Source organism: Hypomesus nipponensis, chromosome 14 (genome assembly GCF_054491055.1).
Source record: "Hypomesus nipponensis isolate SF chromosome 14, ASM5449105v1, whole genome shotgun sequence".
Lineage (NCBI taxonomy): Eukaryota > Metazoa > Chordata > Actinopteri > Osmeriformes > Osmeridae > Hypomesus > Hypomesus nipponensis.
Window position 1 is genome coordinate 1,287,074 of NC_140374.1, and position 25,384 is coordinate 1,312,457.

General features: G+C 51.0%; 1 protein-coding gene across 1 annotated transcript; it reads right to left on the minus strand.

Moving 5' to 3' along the window:
- Positions 1 to 4,635: 4,635 nt before the first annotated feature.
- On the minus strand, positions 4,636 to 24,118 carry LOC146258093 (Golgi apparatus protein 1-like). The gene is made up of 26 exons (XM_084672304.1): positions 23,615 to 24,118; positions 20,767 to 20,796; positions 20,361 to 20,447; positions 20,048 to 20,263; positions 17,657 to 17,860; positions 16,195 to 16,266; positions 15,918 to 16,104; positions 15,306 to 15,520; positions 14,219 to 14,340; positions 14,027 to 14,128; positions 13,730 to 13,883; positions 12,637 to 12,774; positions 12,443 to 12,529; positions 11,418 to 11,480; positions 11,123 to 11,236; positions 10,827 to 10,915; positions 10,319 to 10,436; positions 9,562 to 9,654; positions 9,279 to 9,416; positions 7,982 to 8,105; positions 7,754 to 7,896; positions 7,493 to 7,594; positions 7,014 to 7,121; positions 6,741 to 6,861; positions 6,497 to 6,603; positions 4,636 to 6,348 (listed from the first exon to the last, which is right to left on the minus strand). The coding sequence occupies exons 1-26, from the start codon at positions 24,050 to 24,052 to the stop codon at positions 6,181 to 6,183; spliced, it is 3,540 nt and encodes a 1,179-aa protein (XP_084528430.1). The 5' UTR covers positions 24,053 to 24,118; the 3' UTR covers positions 4,636 to 6,180.
- Positions 24,119 to 25,384: the final 1,266 nt, after the last annotated feature.

Genomic DNA, 25,384 nt, shown 5'->3' on the forward strand with positions numbered 1-25,384 from the left:
GGAGGAGAGGGGAGAGGAGGAGGGGGGAAGAGGATAGGAGGATGGAGGAGGGGGAGAGGATGGAGGAGGATGGAGGAGGGGGGGAGGAGAGGGGAGAGGAGGAGGGGGGAAGAGGATAGGAGGATGGAGGAGGGGGGAGAGGATGGAGGAGGATAGAGGAGGGGGGGAGGAGAGGGGAGAGGAGGAGGGGGGAAGAGGATAGGAGGATGGAGGAGGGGGAGGAGAGGGGAGAGGAGGAGGGGGGAAGAGGATAGGAGGATGGAGGAGGGGGGAGAGGATGGAGGAGGATGGAGGAGGGGGAGGAGAGGGGAGAGGAGGAGGGGGGAAGAGGATAGGAGGATGGAGGAGGGGGGAGAGGATGGAGGAGGATGGAGGAGGGGGGGAGGAGAGGGGAGTGGAGGAGGGTGGAGGGGGGAAGAGGATAGGAGGATGGAGGAAGGGGGGAGAGTGGAGAGGAGGATGGAGGAGGGGGGAGAGGGGAGAGGAGAGGACAGCACTGTGGAGGAGAGAGTGAGGGAGCTAGTAGAGAAGATAAAGAATAGAACCACTGTTGGACTGTTGAGGAGAAGAGCAGAAGACTCTGGAGGGCTGGCTCGTGAGGCTGTTATAAACCATGAGGGCCGGAGAGGGGTCCGGAGAGGGGTCCGGAGAGGGGTCCGGAGAGGGGTCCGGAGAGGGGTCCGGAGCACTCTGACAGGCAGTCTGCAAATGAAGCCTGTAAATACCAGCTTTTTAAACATATTTTTCTTCTCATTAGTTTGAGATAGTATTGAGTGAACAGAATAGGGTATAGTGCGATTAAGGCAGCATCAAGGGATCTTTTTGGGGGGGACCACAAACATAAATCAGTTTCACAAACTGCTCGGCTTCTGACTATATTTATTGTTTTGTGTCTTTGGTGTTTGTGTACACATACTAGTTTGTTTCCATTGTACCCTAAAGTGGCACCACTACACAATAAACATGTATCCACCAACTAAGTTGTAATTAAAATGTATTGTACCAAATACTTGTGTCTCCAAGTCATCATTTTGTAAAGAACCACAACAGATGCCTTTAAATTAACAAAATGCTGTGCTGTTTGACAAACTGTACAGCATGTAACAGCTTTAATGTCATGCCTGATTGTCATTCCTAACAGTTGGATTGGCCCCATTTCTCTGGATGAGTGGCGTTCTGTGCTGAAGATCCTTTTGCACAGACAAATCCATCTCTGCTAAAACACTTTGAAAAGCTTTCAGGGTTGATGAGCGTGAAGAAATGTATCACTACAGTGTCACACACACACACAGGAGCTGCCTCACTATCTGACGGATGTCTGGAGAGAGGCTTACACACACACACACACACACACAGACACACACACACGCACACACAGACACACACACACACACACACAGACACACACACACACACACAGACATACACACACACACACACAGACACACACACACAGACACACACACAGACACACACACACACACACAGACACACATACAGACACACACACACAGACACACACACACACACACACACACACACACACAGACACACACACACAGACACACACACAGACACACACACAGACACACACAGACACACACACACACACACACACAGACGTACATGCTCCAGACATCTAGAATGTCACAGGTCTGCTCTTCACATGGCTTCCTGTGGAGTGTGGGTATTTTGAGCCACATGCATAAAGCATCCTTTGTGTATTCATAAGGATCCACACACAGGGCTGTCCAGTGCTGAACTTGCTCAAGGTAGAGCTGAACAACCACACAGGCCCTGCGTCCTGAGACCCAGACTAGCTCCAGGGGCACCAGAGACCCCAGTAGTAATACTCCCTTGGAGATGTAGTGCTGTCACTAGGGTTCACACCATGCTACTAAGGCATCTTGGGGGATAATCCCCACACACAGAATACGTGGTTGTTAGTTCTCTGTTGTACACACAGACGTTCCCTAACTCAAGAGCACTAAAACTCAGTTAGGACTCCACACTTCTGACCCTCCTGCTGCCCCTTATATGCTGTTTGTACCTCGCTTTGGAGAAAAACATCTGCAAAATGGATAAATGTCAAATGAACCGTGTAAGGCGGAGTGTCACCCCCGACAGAAAAGTGAGTACATTAGCGTAGGTCAAAGGAGTGGGGAGAACAACACCATGAACCCCAGCAGTCTAGTCTCATCAGCCTGTGGGTCACCCTGACGTCCACAGGCAGGGTCAGGATGCTGGGTCACCCTGACGTCCACAGGCAGGGTCAGGATGCTGGGTCACCCTGACCTCCACAGGCAGGGTCAGGATGCTGGGTCACCCTGACGTCCACAGGGAGGGTCAGGATGCTGGGTCACCCTGACCTCCACAGGCTGGGTCAGGATGCTGGGTCACCCTGACCTCCACAGGCTGGGTCAGGATGCTGGGTCACCCTGACCTCCACAGGCTGGGTCAGGATGCTGGGTCACCCTGACCTCCACAGGCTGGGTCAGGATGCTGGGTCACCCTGACCTCCACAGGCGGAGTCTGACTGCAATTTTTCTTCGGACATTCGCTTATATATTTACTCTCCATTATTTGGTGATATTTTGTCATTGGTGCATTATAGTTGGTCACTGATGCATTTATGTATTCACACCTGGTTGGTCAATTGTCACGGAATTTACATTGCCAGTACTTTTCCTCTATCTTCCCCTTCCAGGGCCCACGTGAAGCCTTGCGGCCCAGCTGCACAGGGCTACTGAGTTTAAGGACATAAATCTGTCCCCTGATGACTGGCGCTTGTAGTTCTAAATATCTGGGCTTTGTAGTTCTTCATGGGAGAGGCCTTCACACATACTTCTCTCTCTTGCACTCAAACTATCTGGTCTTCCACATTTGGCCTCTATTTCTTCTATGTTTTAGTGGTAATACTAATCAGTCAACAGCTTTGCATTTGGTTCAGTAATATAGCATATAAAAGTAATAAAGGTGATTAAGAGGTCCATTTTCGATCATATAATCTTCATTATAACAGCAGTGTGTTTTTTCCCACAACATGAGCAAGAATAAGCACAGGGGACGGTACAGTAAAAAACTGCAGATTTTACTATTAACAAACTGTCCAATGTCATCTGTACAGAACTAACCACAACAAAAAGAAAATAAATTGTAACAAAATCCAAACTAGTAATATGCACCGATGGGCCGTTACATGGCATAAACAAAGATGAAAAGCAAAAGACTTCCATACATTTGTACACAATTACAAAAACACATTTTTTTAATCTTAATCATATGTAATAGTCTTTGTTATGGTCAGTTTTCTTTTTGACTTTATGAAAGCTTCCCACAGAACAAGGAACAGTTCAGTACTGATACATAAAATGACTCGACAATATTTAATGCTGAATTTGTAGCACGAGAGTGCTGGTAGAAAACACCATGTTCTTCAAACTTCGTCCTTGAAGTCTTGCACTATCCCAGGGTTTGACAGCTTCCAGGGACTCATACATACAGACACACACACACACACACACACACACACCTTCAGCTTGTTTAGTTTTAGAATCATGTTTCAGGAGGGTGAGGGAAGAGGCGCATACATCTGGACACTTGGTGCCCCTCTGGGATGGCCAAGAGCAGGCACGCGTTGAGAGATCAACATGAAACAGTACAGCATACAGAGTCCATTTTACAAGCAAGGAAATGACTGAGTCAACATCAAAACAATGACATTGGCAACTGACAGTTGAAATCATTTAACAGCATACTCCCCCCCCGTGTATTCACACTGACTGACTTGAGATGGCCCTGGATCCCCAATCTGCCGGATCAGCTAGCTGGAATGGGGAAACTCGGCAGGCAATAAGTAAAGGCAACAAGAGCAACATTCACATCAACAGAATGGCTTACAAACTTTGACCATTAGTAAACAAATAAATAAGGCTATGACCAAACAATACATATATATATATATATATATATATATATATTCATAGATATAAAAAAAAAAAAAAAAAGTGCAATGGTTCCAGTATCATTTTAAAACAAAATGTTCACATCTGGTATCTCTATTTTTGTTATTTGCAATTGTTTGACCCCTCAACCCAACCTGTGTTCAGTCTCCTAGAGACACTCTCCTGCCCTCCTCTTGCCTGAGATACACTACACAGCTGAACCAGCGGGGCGTGGAGCCCAGGGGAGCGGGGCCCTGGGGCCCTGGGGAGCGGGGCCCTGGGGAGCGGGGCCCTGGGGAGCGGGGCCCTGGGGAGCCCAGGGGAGCGGGGCCCTGGGGAGCCCAGGGGAGCGGGGCCCTGGGGAGCCCAGGGGAGCGGGGCCCTGGGGAGCCCAGGGGAGCGGGGCCCTGGGGAGCCCAGGGGAGCGGGGCCCTGGGGAGCCCAGGGGAGCGGGGCCCTGGGGAGCGGGGCCCTGGGGAGCCCAGGGGAGCGGGGCCCTGGGGAGCGGGGCCCTGGGGAGCGGGGCCCTGGGGAGCGGGGCCCTGGGGAGCGGGGCCCTGGGGAGCGGGGCCCTGGGGAGCGGGGCCCTGGGGAGCGGGGCCCTGGGGAGCGGGGCCCTGGGGAGCGGGGCCCTGGGGAGCGGGGCCCTGGGGAGCGGGGCCCTGGGGAGCGGGGCCCTGGGGAGCGGGGCCCTGGGGAGCGGGGCCCTGGGGAGCGGGGCCCTGGGGAGCGGGGCCCTGGGGAGCGGGGCCCTGGGGAGCGGGGCCCTGGGGAGCCCTGGGGAGCGGGCTGAAATGCTTTGAAATGTCCGAGTACCTTCTGAGGACAAACCCCTTAAGGAGCCTGCTGTCCCATCTCTGAGCTCCTGGCTAATGCTCCCTACCACAGCTCCTGTTGTATTAGCGCCCATGATAACCCAGTCATGGTGCGAGGCACCATGGCGCTCCCATGCTAACCCAGTCATGGTGCGAGGCACCATAGCGCTCCCATGCTAACCCAGTCATGGTGCGAGGCACCATAGCGCTCCCATGCTAACCCAGTCATGGTGCGAGGCACCATAGCGCTCCCATGCTAACCCAGTCATGGTGCGAGGCACCATAGCGCTCCCATGCTAACCCAGTCATGGTGCGAGGCACCATAGTGCTCCCATGCTAACACAGTCATGGTGCGAGGCACCAGAGCGCTCCCATGCTAACCCAGTCATGGTGCGAGGCACCATAGCGCTCCCATGCTAACCCAGTCATGGTGCGAGGCACCATAGCGCTCCCATGCTAACCCAGTCATGGTGCGAGGCACCACAACAAGCCTTGCCAAAGCAATGTGAAGGTGGCAACTGAAAGGTTTACGCTGCTAGTTCTACCAGTATAGATATTGTACATGAGCACTATAATAACAGCTTTTCCAGTGTGAGCGTGAGTGAGACTGTCTGAAGGTGAGGCTCAGTCTGCTACTCTCACAGCAGTCCCTGGGCACACCCCATCATGATGTCATACACATCAACAAGCCCTCACACACCACACACCTGCTAGAGGACGTGAGGAGGGAATGGAGAAAATCGATACTGTCCATTCACACATCAAATACCAGCGCGCACAAACACCCCCAAGTCTTGGAAAACTTGGATCAGAAGAAGATGTTAGTAGATGTTTTTCTTTTTCCCATAATCCTTTGTGAGAAGCCACCTTCCCCCCCTGGGAAGCTGGAGACCCCCCCACCAGCAGACAGGCAGGACACTAAAGACTGCATCTATGAGAGAACAGGCCAACAGAAAAACTGCACAGGCACACAAAAAAGAAAGAAGGGATATAAATATTCACAATGAGTAAACAATCGTTCATGGTGACTCAGACGTGGTCTGAGCATGTCGCCGCTTTGTCTCCAGTCAGCCTGCAGGACGGCAAGGGGGGGGGCTCAGTCACAGCAGCGCTGGGAGACTCCGCTTGGGGTCCTGGGAGGGGAGGGGTGGATGCTGTCCCAACACGGCCCTCCAACTGCAAAGCTTTGAGTCAAGAACCTGCAGAGTCTCCCTCTGCCTCCCAGCCGTGTGGGGGAAGGTTAAGAAGACCACAAAGATAGAAAGAGCTAAAAAGGATGAGGAGAGAGGGAGGTGGGAGAGATGCTGGAAGGACAGAGAGCCTTTCCATATTGGTGGTTGTTCCTGATCATCTTCTTGGGGGGCCGGGGCCCCCGGGGGCCAGTCCTCTACCTGGGGGGCCAGGGCCCCCGGGCCAGTCCTCTACCTGTCCTTCAGCTCCTGTGTGACACGCTTGGTGATGCGTCCGCAGAGCAGGCCGAGCAGGAAGAGCACGCTCACACCCAGACCGCTCATAGCCAGGATGTAGTTCTTAGAGGGGGAGGTCATCACCTGCATGGCCAGGTCAGAGAACCCTTCTGCTGGGGCCACCTGGGGGGAGGAGAGAGGACAGAGGGAATGAGGGCCAGAAGGTTTTAGGACCCAGGATACTGGATGGTATCTCAGGAAGAACCCTTTATACTTCTGCTTTATTCTCTCTTGCCATCCATGTTCTGTGTGTGTGTGTGTGTGTCCTCACCTTGGCTGCGTAGCTCCACATGTCCATGCGATCCTGCAGTCTCTTCTTACACTCCGGCTGCAGACGAACACGTTTGTCCTGGAGGGACTCCATCAGACAGGACATCTCTGAAACACAGACCAGGGATGGAGAGGGAATGTGTGTACACCCCATTTCATCATGGACCAGGTTGGTTTGCTTGCACGTGTGTGTGTGTGAGTATGTGTGTACGAGCATGTGTGTGTGTGTGTGTGTGTGTCCTCACGGCGTCCTCGTCCAGGGGGGATGGCAGCACAGTGGTGTTTTATGTCCAGGGCGCAGGCTGTGTGGAGGACCGGGTCCACAAAGATGTCGGCCTTGCTCTCCTTCAGGATGTTCAACACCTCCTGCTCCCCAGACGGATGGGCACAGGTCAGCAGAGAGGTGAGAGCTCAGGATATGCAGAGGGAGGTCAGGGTAGGGGTGTGTGTGTGTGTGTGTGTGTGTGTGTGTGTGTGTGTGTGTGTGTGTGAGTGTGTGTGAGAGAGCGAGCAGGCACCTTTTTGCAGCCCTCCTGTTTGATCTTGAGCAGGTTGACCTTCAGACACTCCTCCACCTGACCTGTCTGCTCCTGTGCTGCTGCCTCCTCCGCACACAGACGGGAGATCTGGACACACACACACACACACACACAGAAACACACACACACAGAAACACACACACACACACACACACACACATGTTCACTCCCTCCGTTGTCTTGTCATTACATGGCCTCATTTCTTCCTCAGTTAGAGAAGTCCTGATTAAAGAAGATAGCGATGTTTCTGGAGCTGGATGAGGTGAGGTGAGAGGTGGTGAGGTAAGGTGAGGAAGTACTGAGGTGAGGTAAGGTAAGCTGAGCGGGGCTCACCTCCTCAGTGCAGTGGATCTGGAGCTGAGGTGAGGGGTGGTGAGCTGGGGTAAGGTGAGGGGTAGTGAGGTGAGGTAAGGTGAGGGGGTACTGAGGTGAGGTGAGGTAAGCTGAGCGGGGCTCACCTCCTCAGTGCAGTGGATCTGGAGCTGAGGGTCTAGTCTGTAGTCCAGAGCTGACTCCTGGAGAACCACCCTGATCTGGTCCTCACAGTCCGGCGACAGACGCTGCAAACACACGCAAAACACACACTTAGGTAGGGACACATGCGAGTAGAGACACACACTCATACAGTAAGAGTAGTAGACTATAAAATAACAAACATTTACAAGTGCACAAGAAAAGCTCCAGCCTGCCCTGCCCTGCCCTGCCTCTGTGCTGGTCACCTGGTCAGCGTATTTGAGCTTGAGGCAGGAGATGACCTGGCCCTCCAGCTCACTGTCTCCAGCAGCCTTGTTCAGAACGTTCTGGCAGAACTTGGGGATGTCGGCCTTACACGACTTCCTCAGGACCGGATTCAACCTGTAGTCTGCAGCACACAGCAGGAGACGGGTTAGTGTGTGTGTGTGTGTGCGTGCGTGTACGTGTGTGTGTGTGTGCACGTGTGTTCACACCTGTGTTCTGGGTGATCTGTCTCTTGGTGATCATCTGTTTACACTTGGGGTCCATCAGCTCACTGTTCTTGTTCTGCTTCAGACACTGCAGCATGCTTTTGGCATCGGCCTCGGTGCAGAATCTCTGAGAAACACAAACACACACACCCCCCATTTCAGAAGGTAGTCCACAGCGGGCAGCAGCAGGCCTGTCATGCTGTGTGGAACCCCCGCTTCACAACGCTGTGTTGTAGCTCTGCTCCAGGGGAGGGCACGTCTCCGCTACTGCGTAGCAGTAGAACCATCTAGTAGTACTGCGTAGCAGTAGAACCATCTAGTAGTCCTGCGTAGCAGTAGTCCTGCGTAGCAGTAGTCCTGCGTAGCAGTAGTCCTGCGTAGCAGTAGTCCTGCGTAGCAGTAGTCCTGCGTAGCAGTAGTCCTGCGTAGCAGTAGTCCTGCGTAGCAGTAGTCCTGCGTAGCAGTAGTCCTGCGTAGCAGTAGTCCTGCGTAGCAGTAGTCCTGCGTAGCAGTAGTCCTGCGTAGCAGTAGTCCTGCGTAGCAGTAGTCCTGCGTAGCAGTAGTCCTGCGTAGCAGTAGTCCTGCGTAGCAGTAGTCCTGCGTAGCAGTAGTCCTGCGTAGTAGAAGTCCTGTGTAGCAGTAGTACTGTGTAGCAGTAGTCCTGTGTAGCAGTAGTACTGTGTAGTAGAAGTCCTGTGTAGCAGTACGGTGTCGTAATAGCAGTAGTAGCAGCAGTGTGTAGGAGTAGCAGCAGCAGTAGCAGTAGTAGTGTGTAGCAGTAGCAGCAGCAGTGTGTAGTAGTAGCAGTAGTAGCAGCAGTGTGTAGTAGTAGCAGTGGTAATAGCAGTAGTAGCAGCAGTAGCAGCAGCAGTAGTAGCAGCAGCAGTAGTGTGTAGTAGCAGCAGTAGTAGCAGCAGCAGTAGTAGTGTGTAGTAGCAGCAGTAGCAGCAGCAGCAGTAGTAGTGTGTAGTAGCAGCAGTAGCAGCAGTAGTAGCAGCAGCAGTAGTAGTGTGTAGTAGCAGCAGTAGCAGCAGTAGTAGCAGCAGCAGTAGTAGTGTGTAGTAGCAGCAGTAGCAGCAGCAGCAGTAGTAGTGTGTAGTAGCAGCAGTAGCAGCAGTAGTAGCAGCAGCAGTAGTAGTGTGTAGTAGCAGCAGTAGCAGCAGTAGCAGCAGTAGCAGCAGTAGTAGCAGCAGCAGTAGTGTGTAGTAGCAGCAGTAGCAGCAGTAGCAGCAGCAGTAGCAGCAGTAGCAGCAGTAGTGTGTAGTAGCAGCAGCAGCGTGTAGGTCTATGCAGGGCCTACCCTAATCATCTGCTTGCAGACCCTCATGAGCTGATAGTCCATCTCTGGATCCAGCATCTCCACCTCCTGCAGTCTGAACACACGGTGGTGACAGCGCTGGCTCAGCTGTTTCTTGTTCTCCTTCAGACACTCGATGACCTACACACACACACACGCACGCACGCACAGAGGACAAATGGGGGAATTACTTTACTAAAGAACAAGAGAAAGGAGAGCGAAAGCGAGAATGAGAGAGGAGAGAGAGAGAGAAAGGGAGAGAGGGGAGCGATAAAGAGAGGCTGACCTGAGCGTTTCCGAAGGCCACGTTCTGACACAGCCTGGTGATGTCCTGCTTACACGAGTCATACAGCTCTGGCTCCAGACGAATGTCCTCTGACTGACACCACAGCACAGTTACAACCAGCCCCTCACCTCCACCTCACACTGTGTGTGTGATGTGATGTGGTGTGTGTGTGTGTGTGTGTGCGTACTAAGGCTGTCCCCACTCAGTCGACTAGTCGATTTTCTGTTCGATATGCTCTTGGTCGACTGAGATGTTTTTATTCGAGCTGCCGTATGGCAGTGATCTGATTCCTGCTTGTGTCATCATTGCTAAATTTATGAAATGTTCAACAGAAATTGTAGATTATATTATTTAAGACAAATAAAGCAACTCAAAATATAGAATTTAAAAGAAAAGGTGTTACTGTTTTCCCTTTCGTTAATCTGTGCTTCATTTTGGTTTGGTATTTGTGAATAGCACGCTCTGATTTGCATGATAATCAAAAAATATTTTTAATTTGTAGTACATTGTAAGAGATACTAAATGCCATCGGCATTTGGTTACAATGGGACTGGTGATACGAGTCTTATTATTAGGAGGTTATTAGTGGCTGAATCTGCAATGTCCAGCAGTCTTTGAGTCAGATTGCGAAAATGTACGTTTTTTTTGTGTGGGGAAAAAAAAGTGTTTCAAAGTTTGATTAGTCGATTTTCAGATGTTTTAGTCGAGTCTTGGTCGACCAAAGAAAATCTTGGTTGGGGACAGCCCTAGTGCGTACCATCTCCAGCTCCTCCACCCTCAGCTGCTTGCGACACCTAACAGACACGCGCTGCTCCCTGGCCTCCTGCAGGGTGTCGTTCCTCACTGTGGTGCTGAGGCACACCACCACGTCCACCCTGCGCACACACACACACACACCTGTTAATACACCACGTACACCCTGCGCACACACACACACACACACACACCTGTTAATACACCACGTACACCCTGCGCACACACACACACACACACACACCTGTTAATACACCACGTACACCCTGCGCACACACACAAGTTCATCCATCCAATCAGATCAGCTGGTGATGCTGGGAGTCCAGGAGGAGGGGGGCTCCAGGAGGAGGGGGGCTCCAGGAGGAGGGGGGCTCCAGGAGGAGGGGGGCTCCTGGAGGAGGGGGGCTCCAGGAGGAGGGGGGCTCCAGGAGGAGGGGGGCTCCTGGAGGAGGGGGGCTCCAGGAGGAGGGGGGCTCCAGGAGGAGGGGGGCTCCAGGAGGAGGGGGGCTCACTTCTTCTTGATGTTCGGACACAGTTTGAGCACATCCTCCTTGCATGCCATCTTGAACTTGTAGGAGAAGCGGAAGTCCTTGATCTGGATCTGAAGCACAGAGCGGAGAGGGCAGGGACGGTCACATGAACGAGGGCTCGACATGAACCACTTGTCCAGGACAGTGTGACAAGTACAATGAGGCAAAACATTGTCAAAGTACAAGTCAGAGAGAGAGACAGAGACAGAAACAGAGAGAGACAGAAACAGAGACAGAAACAGAGACAGAAACAGAGACAGAAACAGAGACAGACTCACCAGTTGGAAGTGTGTGACGCCCACAACACACTTGTCATTCATCTCCTTCTGGTGTTTATTCTGCACCAGACACTCCATCAGGTCCCCTGTGTCAATCTGGTTATCAGCCACCTCCTGAGGAGGGGGGGGGGGAGGGGGGGGCTGTTTAGCTTCTTCAACAGAGAGGTCATTCTGAAGTCATTCTCACTGTGACCCTGTTAGAACTGCGACCTTCTGAGCCTGTGTCCGGAAGAGGCAGCGTGGGTGTGTTGCTCTGGGTGAAGGCGTGTGCAGGGTGAGGGTTAGAGCTACTCACGTGACAGTGGGCCTGGATGACAGGATCACAGGCTCTCATCAGCAGAGTCTCCATCTGGATGTCCTGAGACACAGAGACAGAGAGAGAGACACACAGAGAGACACAGAGAGACACACAGAGACACACAGAGACACACAGAGACACACAGAGAGACACAGAGAGAGACACAGAGAGACACACAGAGACAGAGAGAGAGACACACAGAGAGACACAGAGAGACACAGGAGACACACAGAGACACACAGAGACACACAGAGACACACAGAGACACACACAGAGAGACACAGAGAGACACACGGAGACACACAGAGACACACAGAGACACACAGAGACACACAGAGAGAGACACAGAGAGACACAGAGAGACACAGAGAGACACACAGAGAGACACAGAGAGACACAGGAGACACACAGAGACACACAGAGACACACAGAGAGACACACAGAGAGACACAGAGAGACACAGAGAGACACACAGAGAGACACAGAGAGACACAGAGACACACAGAGACACACAGAGCGAGTCAGCGAGAGACAGTCATTCAACTGGCTCACTCATCACACTTTAACCCTCCTGTAGCGATCATATGTTAACAAAACATTTGTGTTGGTCTGACCTCAGACCACAGTTCATTCCTATGGTAGCGATTAAGTATCTGTAGTAGGACAGGTTTCTGCCCTCTGCTCTGTGCAGGTGTGACCTCAGAGAGGGGTCTGCACTCACCTGCTCTGTGCAGGTGTGACCTCAGAGGGGGGTCTGCACTCACCTGCTCTGTGCAGGTGTGACCTCAGAGGGGGGTCTACACTCACCTGCTCTTTGCAGGTGTGACCTCAGAGGGGGGTCTGCACTCACCTGCTCTGTGCAGGTGTGACCTCAGAGGGGGGTCTGCACTCACCTGCTCTGTGCAGGTGTGACCTCAGAGGGGGGTCTGCACTCACCTGCTCTGTGTAGGTGTGACCTCAGAGGGGGGTCTGCACTCACCTGCTCTGTGCAGGTGTGACCTCAGAGGGGGGTCTGCACTCACCTCAGACCAGAGCTCAGTCAGGTTTCCTGCCATGTCTCTGCACTCTGGGACGAGCTCTTCCAGGTGGTCCTGCAGGCAGTCCAGCTCCTGCAGGTCACATCACACAGGGAGACAAGCCAATCACCTCAAACACCCCAAAACATATTGACCAATTTACATGGCTCGCATGTGAGCGAGTGTGAGCGCGTTCCCACCTGGCCAGCCTCAGTCTTCTCGCTGCACCACTTCCCCAGGTCAGTCATGCAGTGTTTCTGCAGCTCAGGATCCAGCTTGACGTCCAGCGCCCTCTGGTGGAGGATACGCTGAACTTCCACCTTACAGTCCCTGGACAGCTGGAGAAGAGAGGAGGAGGAGAGGCGGGGGTGGAGAGGGGAGGAGGAGAGGTGGAGGTGGAGAGGAGAGGGAGGAGGAGGTGGAGAGGAGGAGGTGGAGAGGAGGAGGTGGAGAAGGGAGGAGGAGGCGGAGAGTCAGATCAGTGCTTTGTGACAACAGATATACAGTATAGGGAGAGGAGAAGGACAGTACAGGCTTCAAATTACTTGATTGATTTGCTCTTTTGCTGTGTTAATTAGGTCATCTGGAGAAATCATGTCTCCTTCAAAAAAAGGCAAAAAAACACTCTTGATCGTTATTCCACAGCTGTAAAATCCTCAATCTCAGTTCCACCAAATCACTTCCCTTTGAATTAGCCAGCAGACACAGCCCTGAAAGGCTAACATTCCCTGATCTGATTAAGATCTTTACCAATCACCCATCATCACCAGACTGCAGCCTTACTTACATCAGAACCCTGTTCTGTGGTGAGTTCATCTGGACACCTTTAAGAAGGACATGATGGACACAGTACTGAGAGACATTGTCGGAATCACTTTTCTACACAAATATGGAAGATACAAGAAGTGAAAAACAACCTTCTTAGTAACCACTGTGTTTGTGTGTGTGTGTGTCGAGTAATGTGTGTGTGTTGAGCAGTGTGTGTGTGTGTGTGTGTGTTGAGCAGTGTGTGTGTGTGTGTGTGTGTTGAGCAGTGTGTGTGTGTGTGTGTGTGTTGAGCAGTGTGTGTGTGTGTGTGTGTGTGTGTTGAGCAGTGTGTGTGTGTGTGTGTGTGTTGAGCAGTGTGTGTGTGTGTGAGTGTGTGGAGCAGTGCGTGTGTGTGTGTGGAGCAGTGTGTGTGTGTGTGTTGAGCAGTGTGTGTGTGTGTGTGTTGAGCAGTGTGTGTGTGTGTGTGTTGAGCAGTGTGTGTGTGTGTGTTGAGCAGTGTGTGTGTGAGAGACTGCAGGGCCCCACCCGTCGGCCCTGCTCCTCAGAGCGGTAGGCGTGGCGGTAGAGGCAGGAGAACACGGCCCCTGGGGGCATGAGCTCGGAGGTCTGGTTCCAGCCGAGCGTGTGGCACAGGCGAGATGCGTCACCCTGACACTTCTTATACAGGACCGGGTCCAGCCTGGGGACAGACGCACACACTGCAATGATACTTACACTAACAACTGACCATTACCTATACTCAGATGGACATGTGTGTGGGTGTGGGTGTGTGTTGTGTGAGGGCAGCAGAGGATCTGGCTCAGGGGAGATCACTTGACTCACTTCCAGTCTCTGGCGATAAAGTACTGCAGTTCCAGCAGCCTGTGTTCACAGTCCTCCAGCATCTTGTCAGTGTACAGGTGCTCCATTAGACACGACAGGATCCTACACACACACACACACACACACACGTCAGGACAGGCAGAGCTGGAGGGGCGCAGAGCAGGGAGGGGCAAAGCAGGACAGGTAACTCACATGGGGTCTCCGTTACGGATGTGTTTGCAGGCGGTCTGGATGACCGACTCACAGGCCTCGTTCAGGGCCCGGTCAATCCTGTAGTCAGCCCCCGGGTCGGCCTCCTGGATCAGGCTCTGGAGCTGAGGAACGACAACCACACAAGCCATCAGGAACACTGTCTCCAACCCCCAACGACACTGTCTCCACCCCCCAACGACACTGTCTCCACCCCCCCAACGACACTGTCTCCACCCCCCCAACGACACTGTCTCCACCCCCCCCAACGACACTGTCTCCACCCCCCCAACGACCGTGTCTCCACCCCCCAACGACACTGTCTCCACCCCCCCAACGACACTGTCTCCACCCCCCCAACGACACTGTCTCCACCCCCCAACGACACTGTCTCCACCCCCCCAACGACACTGTCTCCAACCCCCAACGACACTGTCTCCACCCCCCCAACGACACTGTCTCCACCCCCCCAACGACACTGTCTCCACCCCCCAACGACACTGTCTCCACCCCCCCAACGACACTGTCTCCACCCCCCAACGACACTGTCTCCACCCCCCCAACGACACTGTCTCCACCCCCCAACGACACTGTCTCCACCCCCCCAACGACACTGTCTCCACCCCCCAACGACACTGTCTCCACCCCCCAACGACACTGTCTCCACCCCCCAACGACACTGTCTCCACCCCCCAACGACAATGTCTCCACCCCCCAACGACACTGTCTCCACCCCCCAACGACACTGTCTCCACCCCCCAACGACACTGTCTCCACCCCCCAACGACACTGTCTCCACCCCCCAACGACACTGTCTCCACCCCCCAACGACACTGTCTCCACCCCCCAACGACACTGTCTCCACCCCCCAACGACACTGTCTCCACCCCCCAACGACACTGTCTCCACCCCCCAACGACACTGTCTCCACCCCCCAACAACACTGTCTCCACCCCCCAACAACACTGTCTCCACCTGGTGGGGTGGTGAGGGGTGGGGTGGTGTGGTGTGGTGGGGTTGGGTGGAGTTGGGTGTGGTGGTGGTGGTGGGGTTGTGTGGTGGGGTGGTGGTGTGGGGTTAGGGTACTCACGGCGCTCTGGCAGAGGGTGTCGATGGCGCCCGTGTTTCCTCGGCCCACCTTCATGAGGCAGTGCAGGGTGCGCCCCTTGCGGTGCAGGCCGGAGCAGTGAGCCTCGATCTCCCCGCGACACTGCAGCACGATCTCAGGGCTCAGGGAGAAGTCCTCCATCAGCATCCTCCTGTAGTCCAGCATCTCCCCCTGGCAGTCCCCACTCACCGTCCGCCCTGGGGAGACAAACACACACACACTTAGACTTCTGTAATGGGCTGATAGCATGTGGTGTTAGGCTGTAACAATGTCCTAAACTGAAGTCCTAAAAATTGACAGAAAAATAAACAGTAAATGCAGAAATAAACAGATACATTAATGGAGGGATGAGAGGAGGAGGAGAGGATGAGGAGAGGAGGAGCCAGGAGGAGGAGGACGAGACAGGAGCCAGGAGTAGCCAGGAGAAGCCAGGAGGAGGAGGAGCCAGGAGGAGGAGGCGACAAGAGGAGGAGACAGGAGGTGGAGGAGCCAGGAAGAGGAGGAGGAGACAGGAGGAGCCAGGAGGTGGAGGAGACAGGAGGAGCCAGGAGGTGGAGGGGAGGAGGAGGAGACAGGAGGAGGAGAGGGCGTCACCTCTGTGGACGGCTGACTCCAGGCAGAGCAGCAGGTAGGAGAGGCGAGCCTCACGGGCGCGGGGCAGGTTGGTGTCCATGCTGCAGCGGTACTTCCTCAGGTCAGACTTGCAGGCCTTGGCCAGTGAGTAGCTCACCTTGTAGTCCTGGGCGATGAGCTTCTGCCTGGTGGTCAGAGCCTCCCTGCACTGAGACACCACAGGTTGGTTCTTATTATTCTAATACTTATATTCTTATAGCATCATCTTACATTCATAGAATATTATATTCACACTCACCCGTTCAGACATGGCCTCTTCAAACTTGTGGTTGAAGAGACACTTGTACACTCTGCCCTCCCCCGCGGGAATCTGCAACACAAACACAACACTACATCTCTACCCAGGACCCTGGTCCAGTCTGCATCTCTACACAGGACCCCGGTCCAGTCTGCATCTCTACCCAGGACCCCGGTCCAGTCTGCATCTCTACCCAGGACCCCGGTCCAGTTTGCATCTCTACCCAGGACCCCGGTCCAGTCTGCATCTCTACCCAGGACCCCGGTCCAGTCTGCATCTCTACCCAGGACCCTGGTCCAGTCTGCATCTCTACCCAGGACCCTGGTCCAGCCTGCATCTCTACCCAGGACCCTGGTCCAGTCTGCATCTCTACCCAGGACCCTGGTCCAGTCTGCATCTCTACCCAGGACCCTGGTCCAGTCTGCATCTCTACCCAGGACCCTGGTCCAGCCTGCATCTCTACCCAGGACCCTGGTCCAGTCTGCATCTCTACCCAGGACCCTGGTCCAGCCTGCATCTCTACCCAGGACCCTGGTCCAGTCTGCATCTCTACCCAGGACCCTGGTCCAGTCTGCATCTCTACCCAGGACCCTGGTCCAGCCTGCATCTCTACCCAGGACCCTGGTCCAGTCTGCATCTCTACCCAGGACCCTGGTCCAGCCTGCATCTCTACCCAGGACCCTGGTCCAGTCTGCATCTCTACCCAGGACCCTGGTCCAGTCTGCATCTCTACCCAGGACCCTGGTCCAGTCTGCATCTCTACCCAGGACCCTGGTCCAGCCTGCATCTCTACCCAGGACCCTGGTCCAGTCTGCATCTCTACCCAGGACCCTGGTCCAGCCTGCATCTCTACCCAGGACCCTGGTCCAGTCTGCATCTCTACCCAGGACCCTGGTCCAGTCTGCATCTCTACCCAGGACCCTGGTCCAGCCTGCATCTCTACCCAGGACCCTGGTCCAGTCTGCATCTCTACCCAGGACCCTGGTCCAGCCTGCATCTCTACCCAGGACCCTGGTCCAGCCTGCATCTCTACCCAGGACCCCGGTCCAGTCTGCATCTCTACCCAGGACCCTGGTCCAGCCTGCATCTCTACCCAGGACCCTGGTCCAGTCTGCATCTCTACCCAGGACCCTGGTCCAGTCTGCATCTCTACCCAGGACCCTGGTCCAGCCTGCATCTCTACCCAGGACCCTGGTCCAGTCTGCATCTCTACCCAGGACCCTGGTCCAGCCTGCATCTCTACCCAGGACCCTGGTCCAGCCTGCATCTCTACCCAGGACCCCGGTCCAGTCTGCATCTCTACCCAGGACCCTGGTCCAGCCTGCATCTCTACCCAGGACCCTGGTCCAGCCTGCATCTCTACCCAGGACCCTGGTCCAGTCTGCATCTCTACCCAGGACCCTGGTCCAGCCTGTCCCCCTCTCTCTGCTCTGCAGCAGCAGGCTGGTTTCTCTCCACTCACGTTTTCACAGAAGTGCTCGCGGTCCTCGCGGCAGGAGAAGTACAGGTAGCGGTCCAGGTGGAAGTCGTCAGAGGAGAGCTCAGCCACGCGCATGATGGACTTCTTACAGTCTTCCCTGATGGCATGAGCTCCCGGCTGCTCCTCCGCCTCGTGCACGAGCGCCTTCTCCAGGCAGCCGATCACCTCGCCCTGGGAGTGCAGGTCCTGGGAAAAGCAGGGAGGGTTTAGCATAGTGCGATGCTCATAATTAACTGTGTAACCGTCATAACACGAGTGTTTACCGGTTAATGCTATCTGTTAAACAGTGTTGCCAATTTAACGACAATGTGGCTAGACAAAAAGGTTGTATCTAGCGACTTTCTGCTACTTAGGGAATCTCCGTTGTTGTTGAGCAGCAGCAGAATTACTGGAACTGTATTTCTGTGTCGTTATAGCCGCCAATCATGTAGGTACAGCTAGCGCTCTCAGATTCATTGCATTTTCATTTTGTTAATCTGTTCTGTTGTTGTTTATGGTGCTTTCTAAAAATCAACCCCTTACAGGGGCAAAAAAACATTTGTTGTGTTTTTTTCATTTATGGTTCACAGACACTCGTCCATTCTACATTTTTGATCTTGTCGGTTAACAGTTAACGAGCGTCAGTTATCGGTCACATCCCTAGTTTAGTGTTAGAGCATTTCATTGCAGTCCCGATGGGAAGGTTACCTCTGGCACGTCAACGCCGTCAATCACCGATTTACCAACCGGTCATTCAGAAATAAAAGCCACTAATAAAATACCATTAGTAGCATTGTTGGGAGAGAGAAACAGTCAGATGAGGTGCCGGTTTAGTGGAGAGTTAATAGACTTGGGCTAACAGCCCCAGAAAACCTCAGACGAGGGTCGGACCATTACCTCTGAACACACACACACACACACATGCTGATTCATACTAATCTGAAGCTTTGCTAAAAGCTTTCCCAAACTGTCCTAATCCACTGTGAGAAAAAAAATGTATGTTCAGACTGAATCACAAGTACTTACAAGATTAATGCTCTTTCCTTTCCGCTTTCAGAGTCAATCCTTCAGTTAGACCCTACCCTCTGCTGGTATAACAGTTAGACCCTACCCTCTGCTGGTATAACAGTTAGACCCTACCTTCTGCTGGTATAACAGTTAGACCCTACCTTCTGCTGGTATAACAGTTAGACCCAACCTTCTGCTGGTATAACAGTTAGACCCTACCTTCTGCTGGTATAACAGTTAGACCCTACCTTCTGCTGGTATAACAGTTAGACCCAACCTTCTGCTGGTATAACAGTTAGACCCTACCTTCTGCTGGTATAACAGTTAGACCCTACCTTCTGCTGGTATAACAAACAGACCCTACCTTCTGCTTTTATAACAGACAGACCCAACCTTCTGCTGGTATAACAGACAGACCCAACCTTCTGCTGGTATAACAGACAGACCCAACCTTCTGCTGGTATAACAGACAGACCCAACCTTCTGCTGGTATAACAGACAGACCCTACCTTCTGCTGGTATAACAGACAGACCCTACCTTCTGCTGGTATAACAGTTAGACCCAACCTTCTGCTGGTATAACAGTTAGACCCAACCTTCTGCTGGTATAACAGTTAGACCCTACCGTCTGCTGGTATAACAGTTAGACCCAACCTTCTGCTGGTATAACAGTTAGACCCAACCGTCTGCTGGTATAACAGTTAGACCCTACCTTCTGCTGGTATAACAGTTAGACCCTACCTTCTGCTGGTATAACAGTTAGACCCTACCTTCTGCTGGTATAACAAACAGACCCTACCTTCTGCTTTTATAACAGACAGACCCAACCTTCTGCTGGTATAACAAACAGACCCTACCTTCTGCTGGTATAACAGTTAGACCCTACCTTCTGCTGGTATAACAGACAGACCCTACCTTCTGCTGGTATAACAGACAGACCCAACCTTCTGCTGGTATAACAGACAGACCCAACCTTCTGCTGGTATAACAGACAGACCCAACCTTCTGCTGGTATAACAGACAGACCCAACCTTCTGCTGGTATAACAGACAGACCCTACCTTCTGCTGGTATAACAGACAGACCCTACCTTCTGCTGGTATAACAGTTAGACCCAACCTTCTGCTGGTATAACAGTTAGACCCAACCTTCTGCTGGTATAACAGTTAGACCCAACCTTCTGCTGGTATAACAGTTAGACCCAACCTTCTGCTGGTATAACAGTTAGACCCAACCTTCTGCTGGTATAACAGTTAGACCCAACCTTCTGCTGGTATAACAGTTAGACCCAACCTTCTGCTGGTATAACAGTTAGACCCAACCTTCTGCTGGTATAACAGTTAGACCCAACCTTCTGCTGGTATAACAGTTAAGACTCACAGCCTACCTTGTCCCCAGTGCTGATACTGCCACAGTGCAGGGTGTTGATGTCGTCACGACACTTGTCCATGAAACCACAGATGAGACGGTAGTTGCTGAAGATGATGGTGGCCATCTTGGTGATGTACTGGTTGCAGTGGTACTCTGTGATGTTGCTGCGGTGGTCCACCAGACAGGAGACCAGGTAGCCCTTCCCCCTCTCCTCCACGGCACACTCCTTAATCTGCACCGACACAGGCACGGGCACAGAACATTCAACATCAAACACGATAGAGGTGACAGGTAGGGGACATGCTGAAGCCTGCAGCCCACCAGCTCACCTCAGGAATGGTGCTCTTGCACACCTCGACGGCCACAGACTCAAACTTGGGGTCAGTCGTCAGGTTCAGCTTGTAGTTCCAAAGGAGCTGGAGGAAGACAAAGGTTGAACGAAAATAAAAGATATAAAAAGATGAATAAATGAATACTTCTGGAAAGCACCTATTCCCAGAGTGTGTCACAAAACTATACACTGTCAACCACTTCAGAAACAGGATTTTATTCCAATGCTTTTCAAACTTTTCTGAAACAAAATATAGGCTTTGAAAAAGCAAGCAAGCCTCAGAATGAACTGGCTGTGGACATGACTTAGCTGTGAATTCAAATTATCTTTGACACACAACTTCCCAAACGTAGCAGTCGTACTGACAGGGCTGTTAAGAGAAGGGAGGGGGTTCAAACACTTACATGACTGCAGTCAGCAGCTATCTCTGGTTCCTGGAGGCAGGAGTGGAGAGCGCGAGGCAAAGAGAGGAGTGAGAGAGAGGGGCAGAGAAAGAGAGAAAAAGGTCAGTCAATGTGAGTGTGTTGAATGCATTTAATGTAAACGCCAAAAGATGTTCTCATCTGTCAACGAAACATACAAATTCAGCAGATTCTTCTCACAAGAACACATTCACTTCCCCATCATCATCAAGATGTGCACTGACGTTTAGGACCCTCGCAAGCAGTAAAAGCCTCCAGAATCTGACCCATATAATAGGCAGTAAAGATGGTGAGCACTTGTCAAAGCAATCAACAAGCTGAGCCCCAACATACCTGACCCACCTCCATTCTGAACTGACCGAGTCTAGGACCACCAAACAGACAACAGCTGCCCCCTCACAGCTAAACTAACCACTGCATCTCTCAGAACGTCTCTGGAGGATGTGAAAGCCTTGCTATAAAAAGGCAGTCCTGCAAAAGGCTGGGTATAAATCAATGCTATATTTCTTCTAATCTAGCCATTGTTGTACTGAAATCTGTAACCCATCAAAAACCGTGACCACGGAATGCTATTCTATGGCTTGCCAATGTTAGTGTACGGGTTATTTACATTTACTGAACAGTACGGTAAGCCATGAGATGGTTAATGCTTAATGGCTATCACATGTACTGGTTTAATATGCACACGTAAAGTGTCCATCACGCTGGGCTGTTAATGCTGCTTTATATAGACAGCTGTCCGCCATTCCTTCGGTCCAGATGGTGTTCACTCAAACTACGTCTCACTTCCAAACCTGCAGAACAAACATTCAGCTAATGGTTAGGCCCCTCGAAAAATACCTCCAACACTTCATCACCTAGGGCTCTCGCTTGTCTTGTCAAGAGTATACTTGCATAGAGGCTACTTTGATTGGGAGACAAGGGGAGGGAGGGAGAGAGGGCGGGAGAAAGGGAGGAGAGAGAGAAAGGGAAAGAGGGAGAGAGAAGAGCTAGAGGGAGTTAAAGAGAGAGAGGGGTGAAAGAGAGAGAGAGAGAGAGAAGGACAGAGAAAAAGACTATAAAGCATGCCAGTCAGTTCCGTAGACATCATGTGTCTTCCACTTAATTTGGGGCACTGTCTAACAAGGCCTAATTGACGGCCTGTGGTGGCCTGATGATCAGCCCCAGGGGAAGGTCAGAGCTTCCTCTGTACTCGAGGAGCATGTCTAACATGCTGAGGAATGGAGCTCAGATGATTTGCTGAGACATATCCTTCTACTCCAAAAAGCATCCCCACACAGTTCTGATTTGAGTGGACGTGTTAGTAAAGGGTACTAAGGTATTTGAATATGCTTTGGCCTGCACCTCAGCATTACATGGAGCTTTGACAAGGGCCTGCTGAGCTGATGATAATTGAAAATCCAATCAAAGCCAGAACTGACTCCGGCTTGACCTCTGTGTGCTGCACTCTGTAAAGACGGCCCTTGTCACATGAAGCATCCCTTCAACCACCAATCCTGTCTGATCATTATCATCAGGATTTTCTGTGAATAGAAGGTCCGGCCTGCACAGCTTGCGAGGTGTAAGTCTTTGTGACATTTCTCAAATTACTGTTCAAAAGATGCGTAATGAAAAAATTGATCACTAAATGTACAACTACCGAAAGTGTTCATTGGTTAACTCAAGTCTAAATGTGTTGTTGACTTCCAGAAACGTCTCTTGCAGCAGTCATGCATTTCCTCCATTTTGGTTGAAAGGTTTTTCAACATAGAATCAACACAGGAAGCCACAGTCAACCAAGGCCTTCTCCGCCCTGCTTCATGACAACCACGTAAACAAAACCACAACTGCCAGGAGTAGAGACAGAAAAGGCTGGAGGCAGGAACACACTGTCTGCACCCACTAACAGACCAGGGCCCAGGCAGGCCTCCAGGCAGGTCCACTGACATAGCCCTGTACAGACTACTCAATCAGAGCATTTGAAATTAGCCCTGAGAAAAACAAGAAGGGATATATAAGGGATTTCTTTGGGGTTGTTCACAATGTGTGCTTCTGGTTTTGGCTACCCGCAATGCTTTGGGGCTATCTTGTTGTTGTTATCAGTGACCTATGCACTTTGTAAAGCTCTCTCTTGGAAGTCGCTTTGGATAAAAGCGTCTGCTAAATGAATTAATGTAAATATAAACGCTCAAACCCTTTTAAGTCTGCTAGGTGAGATCTTCAACCGTAAAAGCACTCTTTACTATAGCCTTGTATAGTCTGTCCATACCTGCTAGGAAGCATCTTAGAGTAAGACCCCAAGACAATAAATCTTATAACCCCTGAATTATAGATGGCATGATCCATATCTACAGAGCCTTTTAACAAGACTATACAAGTAGGACATCGGTCACTTCTTTTCACAGATCACTGGTCTTCACCTGTATTGTCACAAACAATTTATGTTAATATTCTCCAGTCCAACATGCCAATAGCTCAATTTTGTGTTTTTTTTGTCAGGTCTACGTTAGCCAGCTCACTGACTATCTAGCTTAGTGCATAATTACGCGCACATCTCAATGCTTGCCATATGTAGCTAGCTTCTAGCTAGCTCGCACACAAACTTCTAGGACACGACCTGGAATACAATACTAGATTACGATTGCTAAAGACAATTGAAAGGCTTTACTTTCTTAAAATAGCATGCTAAAGTAAACTAGAAACCTAATGTTATTACACTAACAGTTTAAATAGCTAAGCTAATTCAATCTATCTGGTTAACGTTAGCTAGCAGCATCTGAGCTAGCTGGACCTGGCAGGCACACCCAGGTATTCTCTGCATTGGATGATGTCAGCTAGCTAGCCACCGCACCTCTTTCCTCTCCTGGAGACACTCAAGCACGGCCAGGTTGTTGGTCCACGAATTTTTTGGACAAAGTCTGGTCAAGTCATCACGACAAACTGGCTCCTCCGCCAGCTTCCAGCCGGTCGTGCGCTTTCGGAGTGGCGAGGCCGCGACTACTGAACTCTTGTCAACAGGCTCTGCGTTTGCAGCAGCCGGTGCAACTCCAACTTCTTTTGGAGCATTGTCTGCATTAACGGCAGGTTTGACGATACCATTGCTCTGAAATTTCTCTCCTCCGACGGTATGCACATACAAAAGGATGGACATCAAGAGCAGTAGAGGAACACGTCTACAAGCCGCCATCTTCGGATATCTAGCCAGCTTGGATGGCTTGTTAGCTTGCAGACTCAGGTCAGAGACGTTCTTGAATACGTCGGCGTGTGCGTTGTTGGCATTCTCCAGCATAGATGTACACGTTCTAGACTGGAGTCTCCCACTGAGAAAAAGACAAAAGATGTGGTCTCTTCTCTACATTTCTGTTGGTCAAACTCGTCACCCTATCACACCTTTTTAAGATACGTCACTCAGTAAATGGCAAACACCATCTAGAGTTGAGTTTACACAATTTGCATTGACTTTTATATGAGATTGCCTCTGTCCTTGTGGTTATAATTTTCACGTAATTATGATTACGTCATCATTGCTAAATTTCACTGCATTTTCATCTAATCATCTCAATAAATAATACACAATATTTTCTTGTGTCCATTCCTCTATGACACGCTGCCGTTAATTAGCTCTACATTGTTCGCATATCCGTATTATCAATAAATGACAAAAAAAGACTAAATGTTAGACTAACGGACGGTCTTCCGGCTGCTACAAGGTAACTGTTCGTTGGCTAACGCAAGTGGCTACTACTAGTAGCTAGTTACTGCTCAATAAAAAATGACTTGAAAAAAGTAGGCTACATTCGAACAACGATCAACAACGAAGGCGTAAATTTCCGCGTTTTTATTTTTGCTACTGTATTAATATTTAGCTTTATCGCGAGTTGGTCATATAGTTTCGAATTACTATTATATAAATTAGGAAATTCTTGGACCGTTGCGAATTAGCAACCGATTATCAGAACAAAACATGAAAACATTTGAAATTATGGTGACCACCCGTCCACCCGTTTGCGTTGTACTGTACCGCACAGCATTTTCGTCGCATATTGAGAACATGTCCCGCATTTTCATCAATCTGTTGGTTTTTAATTACGATAATGAGAAACTCTACATGCGTTCTTTTGCCTTTTTAAGAAAGATTTCATTTATTCTTTTTTTGGCGTAGTTTTGCACCTATATCTAACAGCGCTTCGTCAGAAGTAGCCTACACAATCGTTTTTAAAAATCCTATCAAATGGTTGATAAGGAGTAAACACGGTCAACTATAGGTTATGACGGCTGTCAATCAAAATGTGGAGCGGTGACTCGTTCCACGTGTACCCTGTCAGAAAACAAATGGATAATTCGGTAAATTAATTTAATTCAATTCACATCATTTCTAAAACTAGTAAAGTTTTTGGTTTAATATATGCTTAATATAAGACTGTCAATTAACTAATTGTAATGTTTTATATTTTATTTGTTCATTATTTTAGTTGGACTTCATAAGAACGGTTTCAAAAATAGTTTTTTTGCATGATGCCTGCTGCCTATGGGCTCGGTGATGGTGAATTTAAATGGCATGTAAAATACATGTTATGTTACATTGTGATTTAATGGTGTTTTCTGGAAGGGTCTAAAGAAC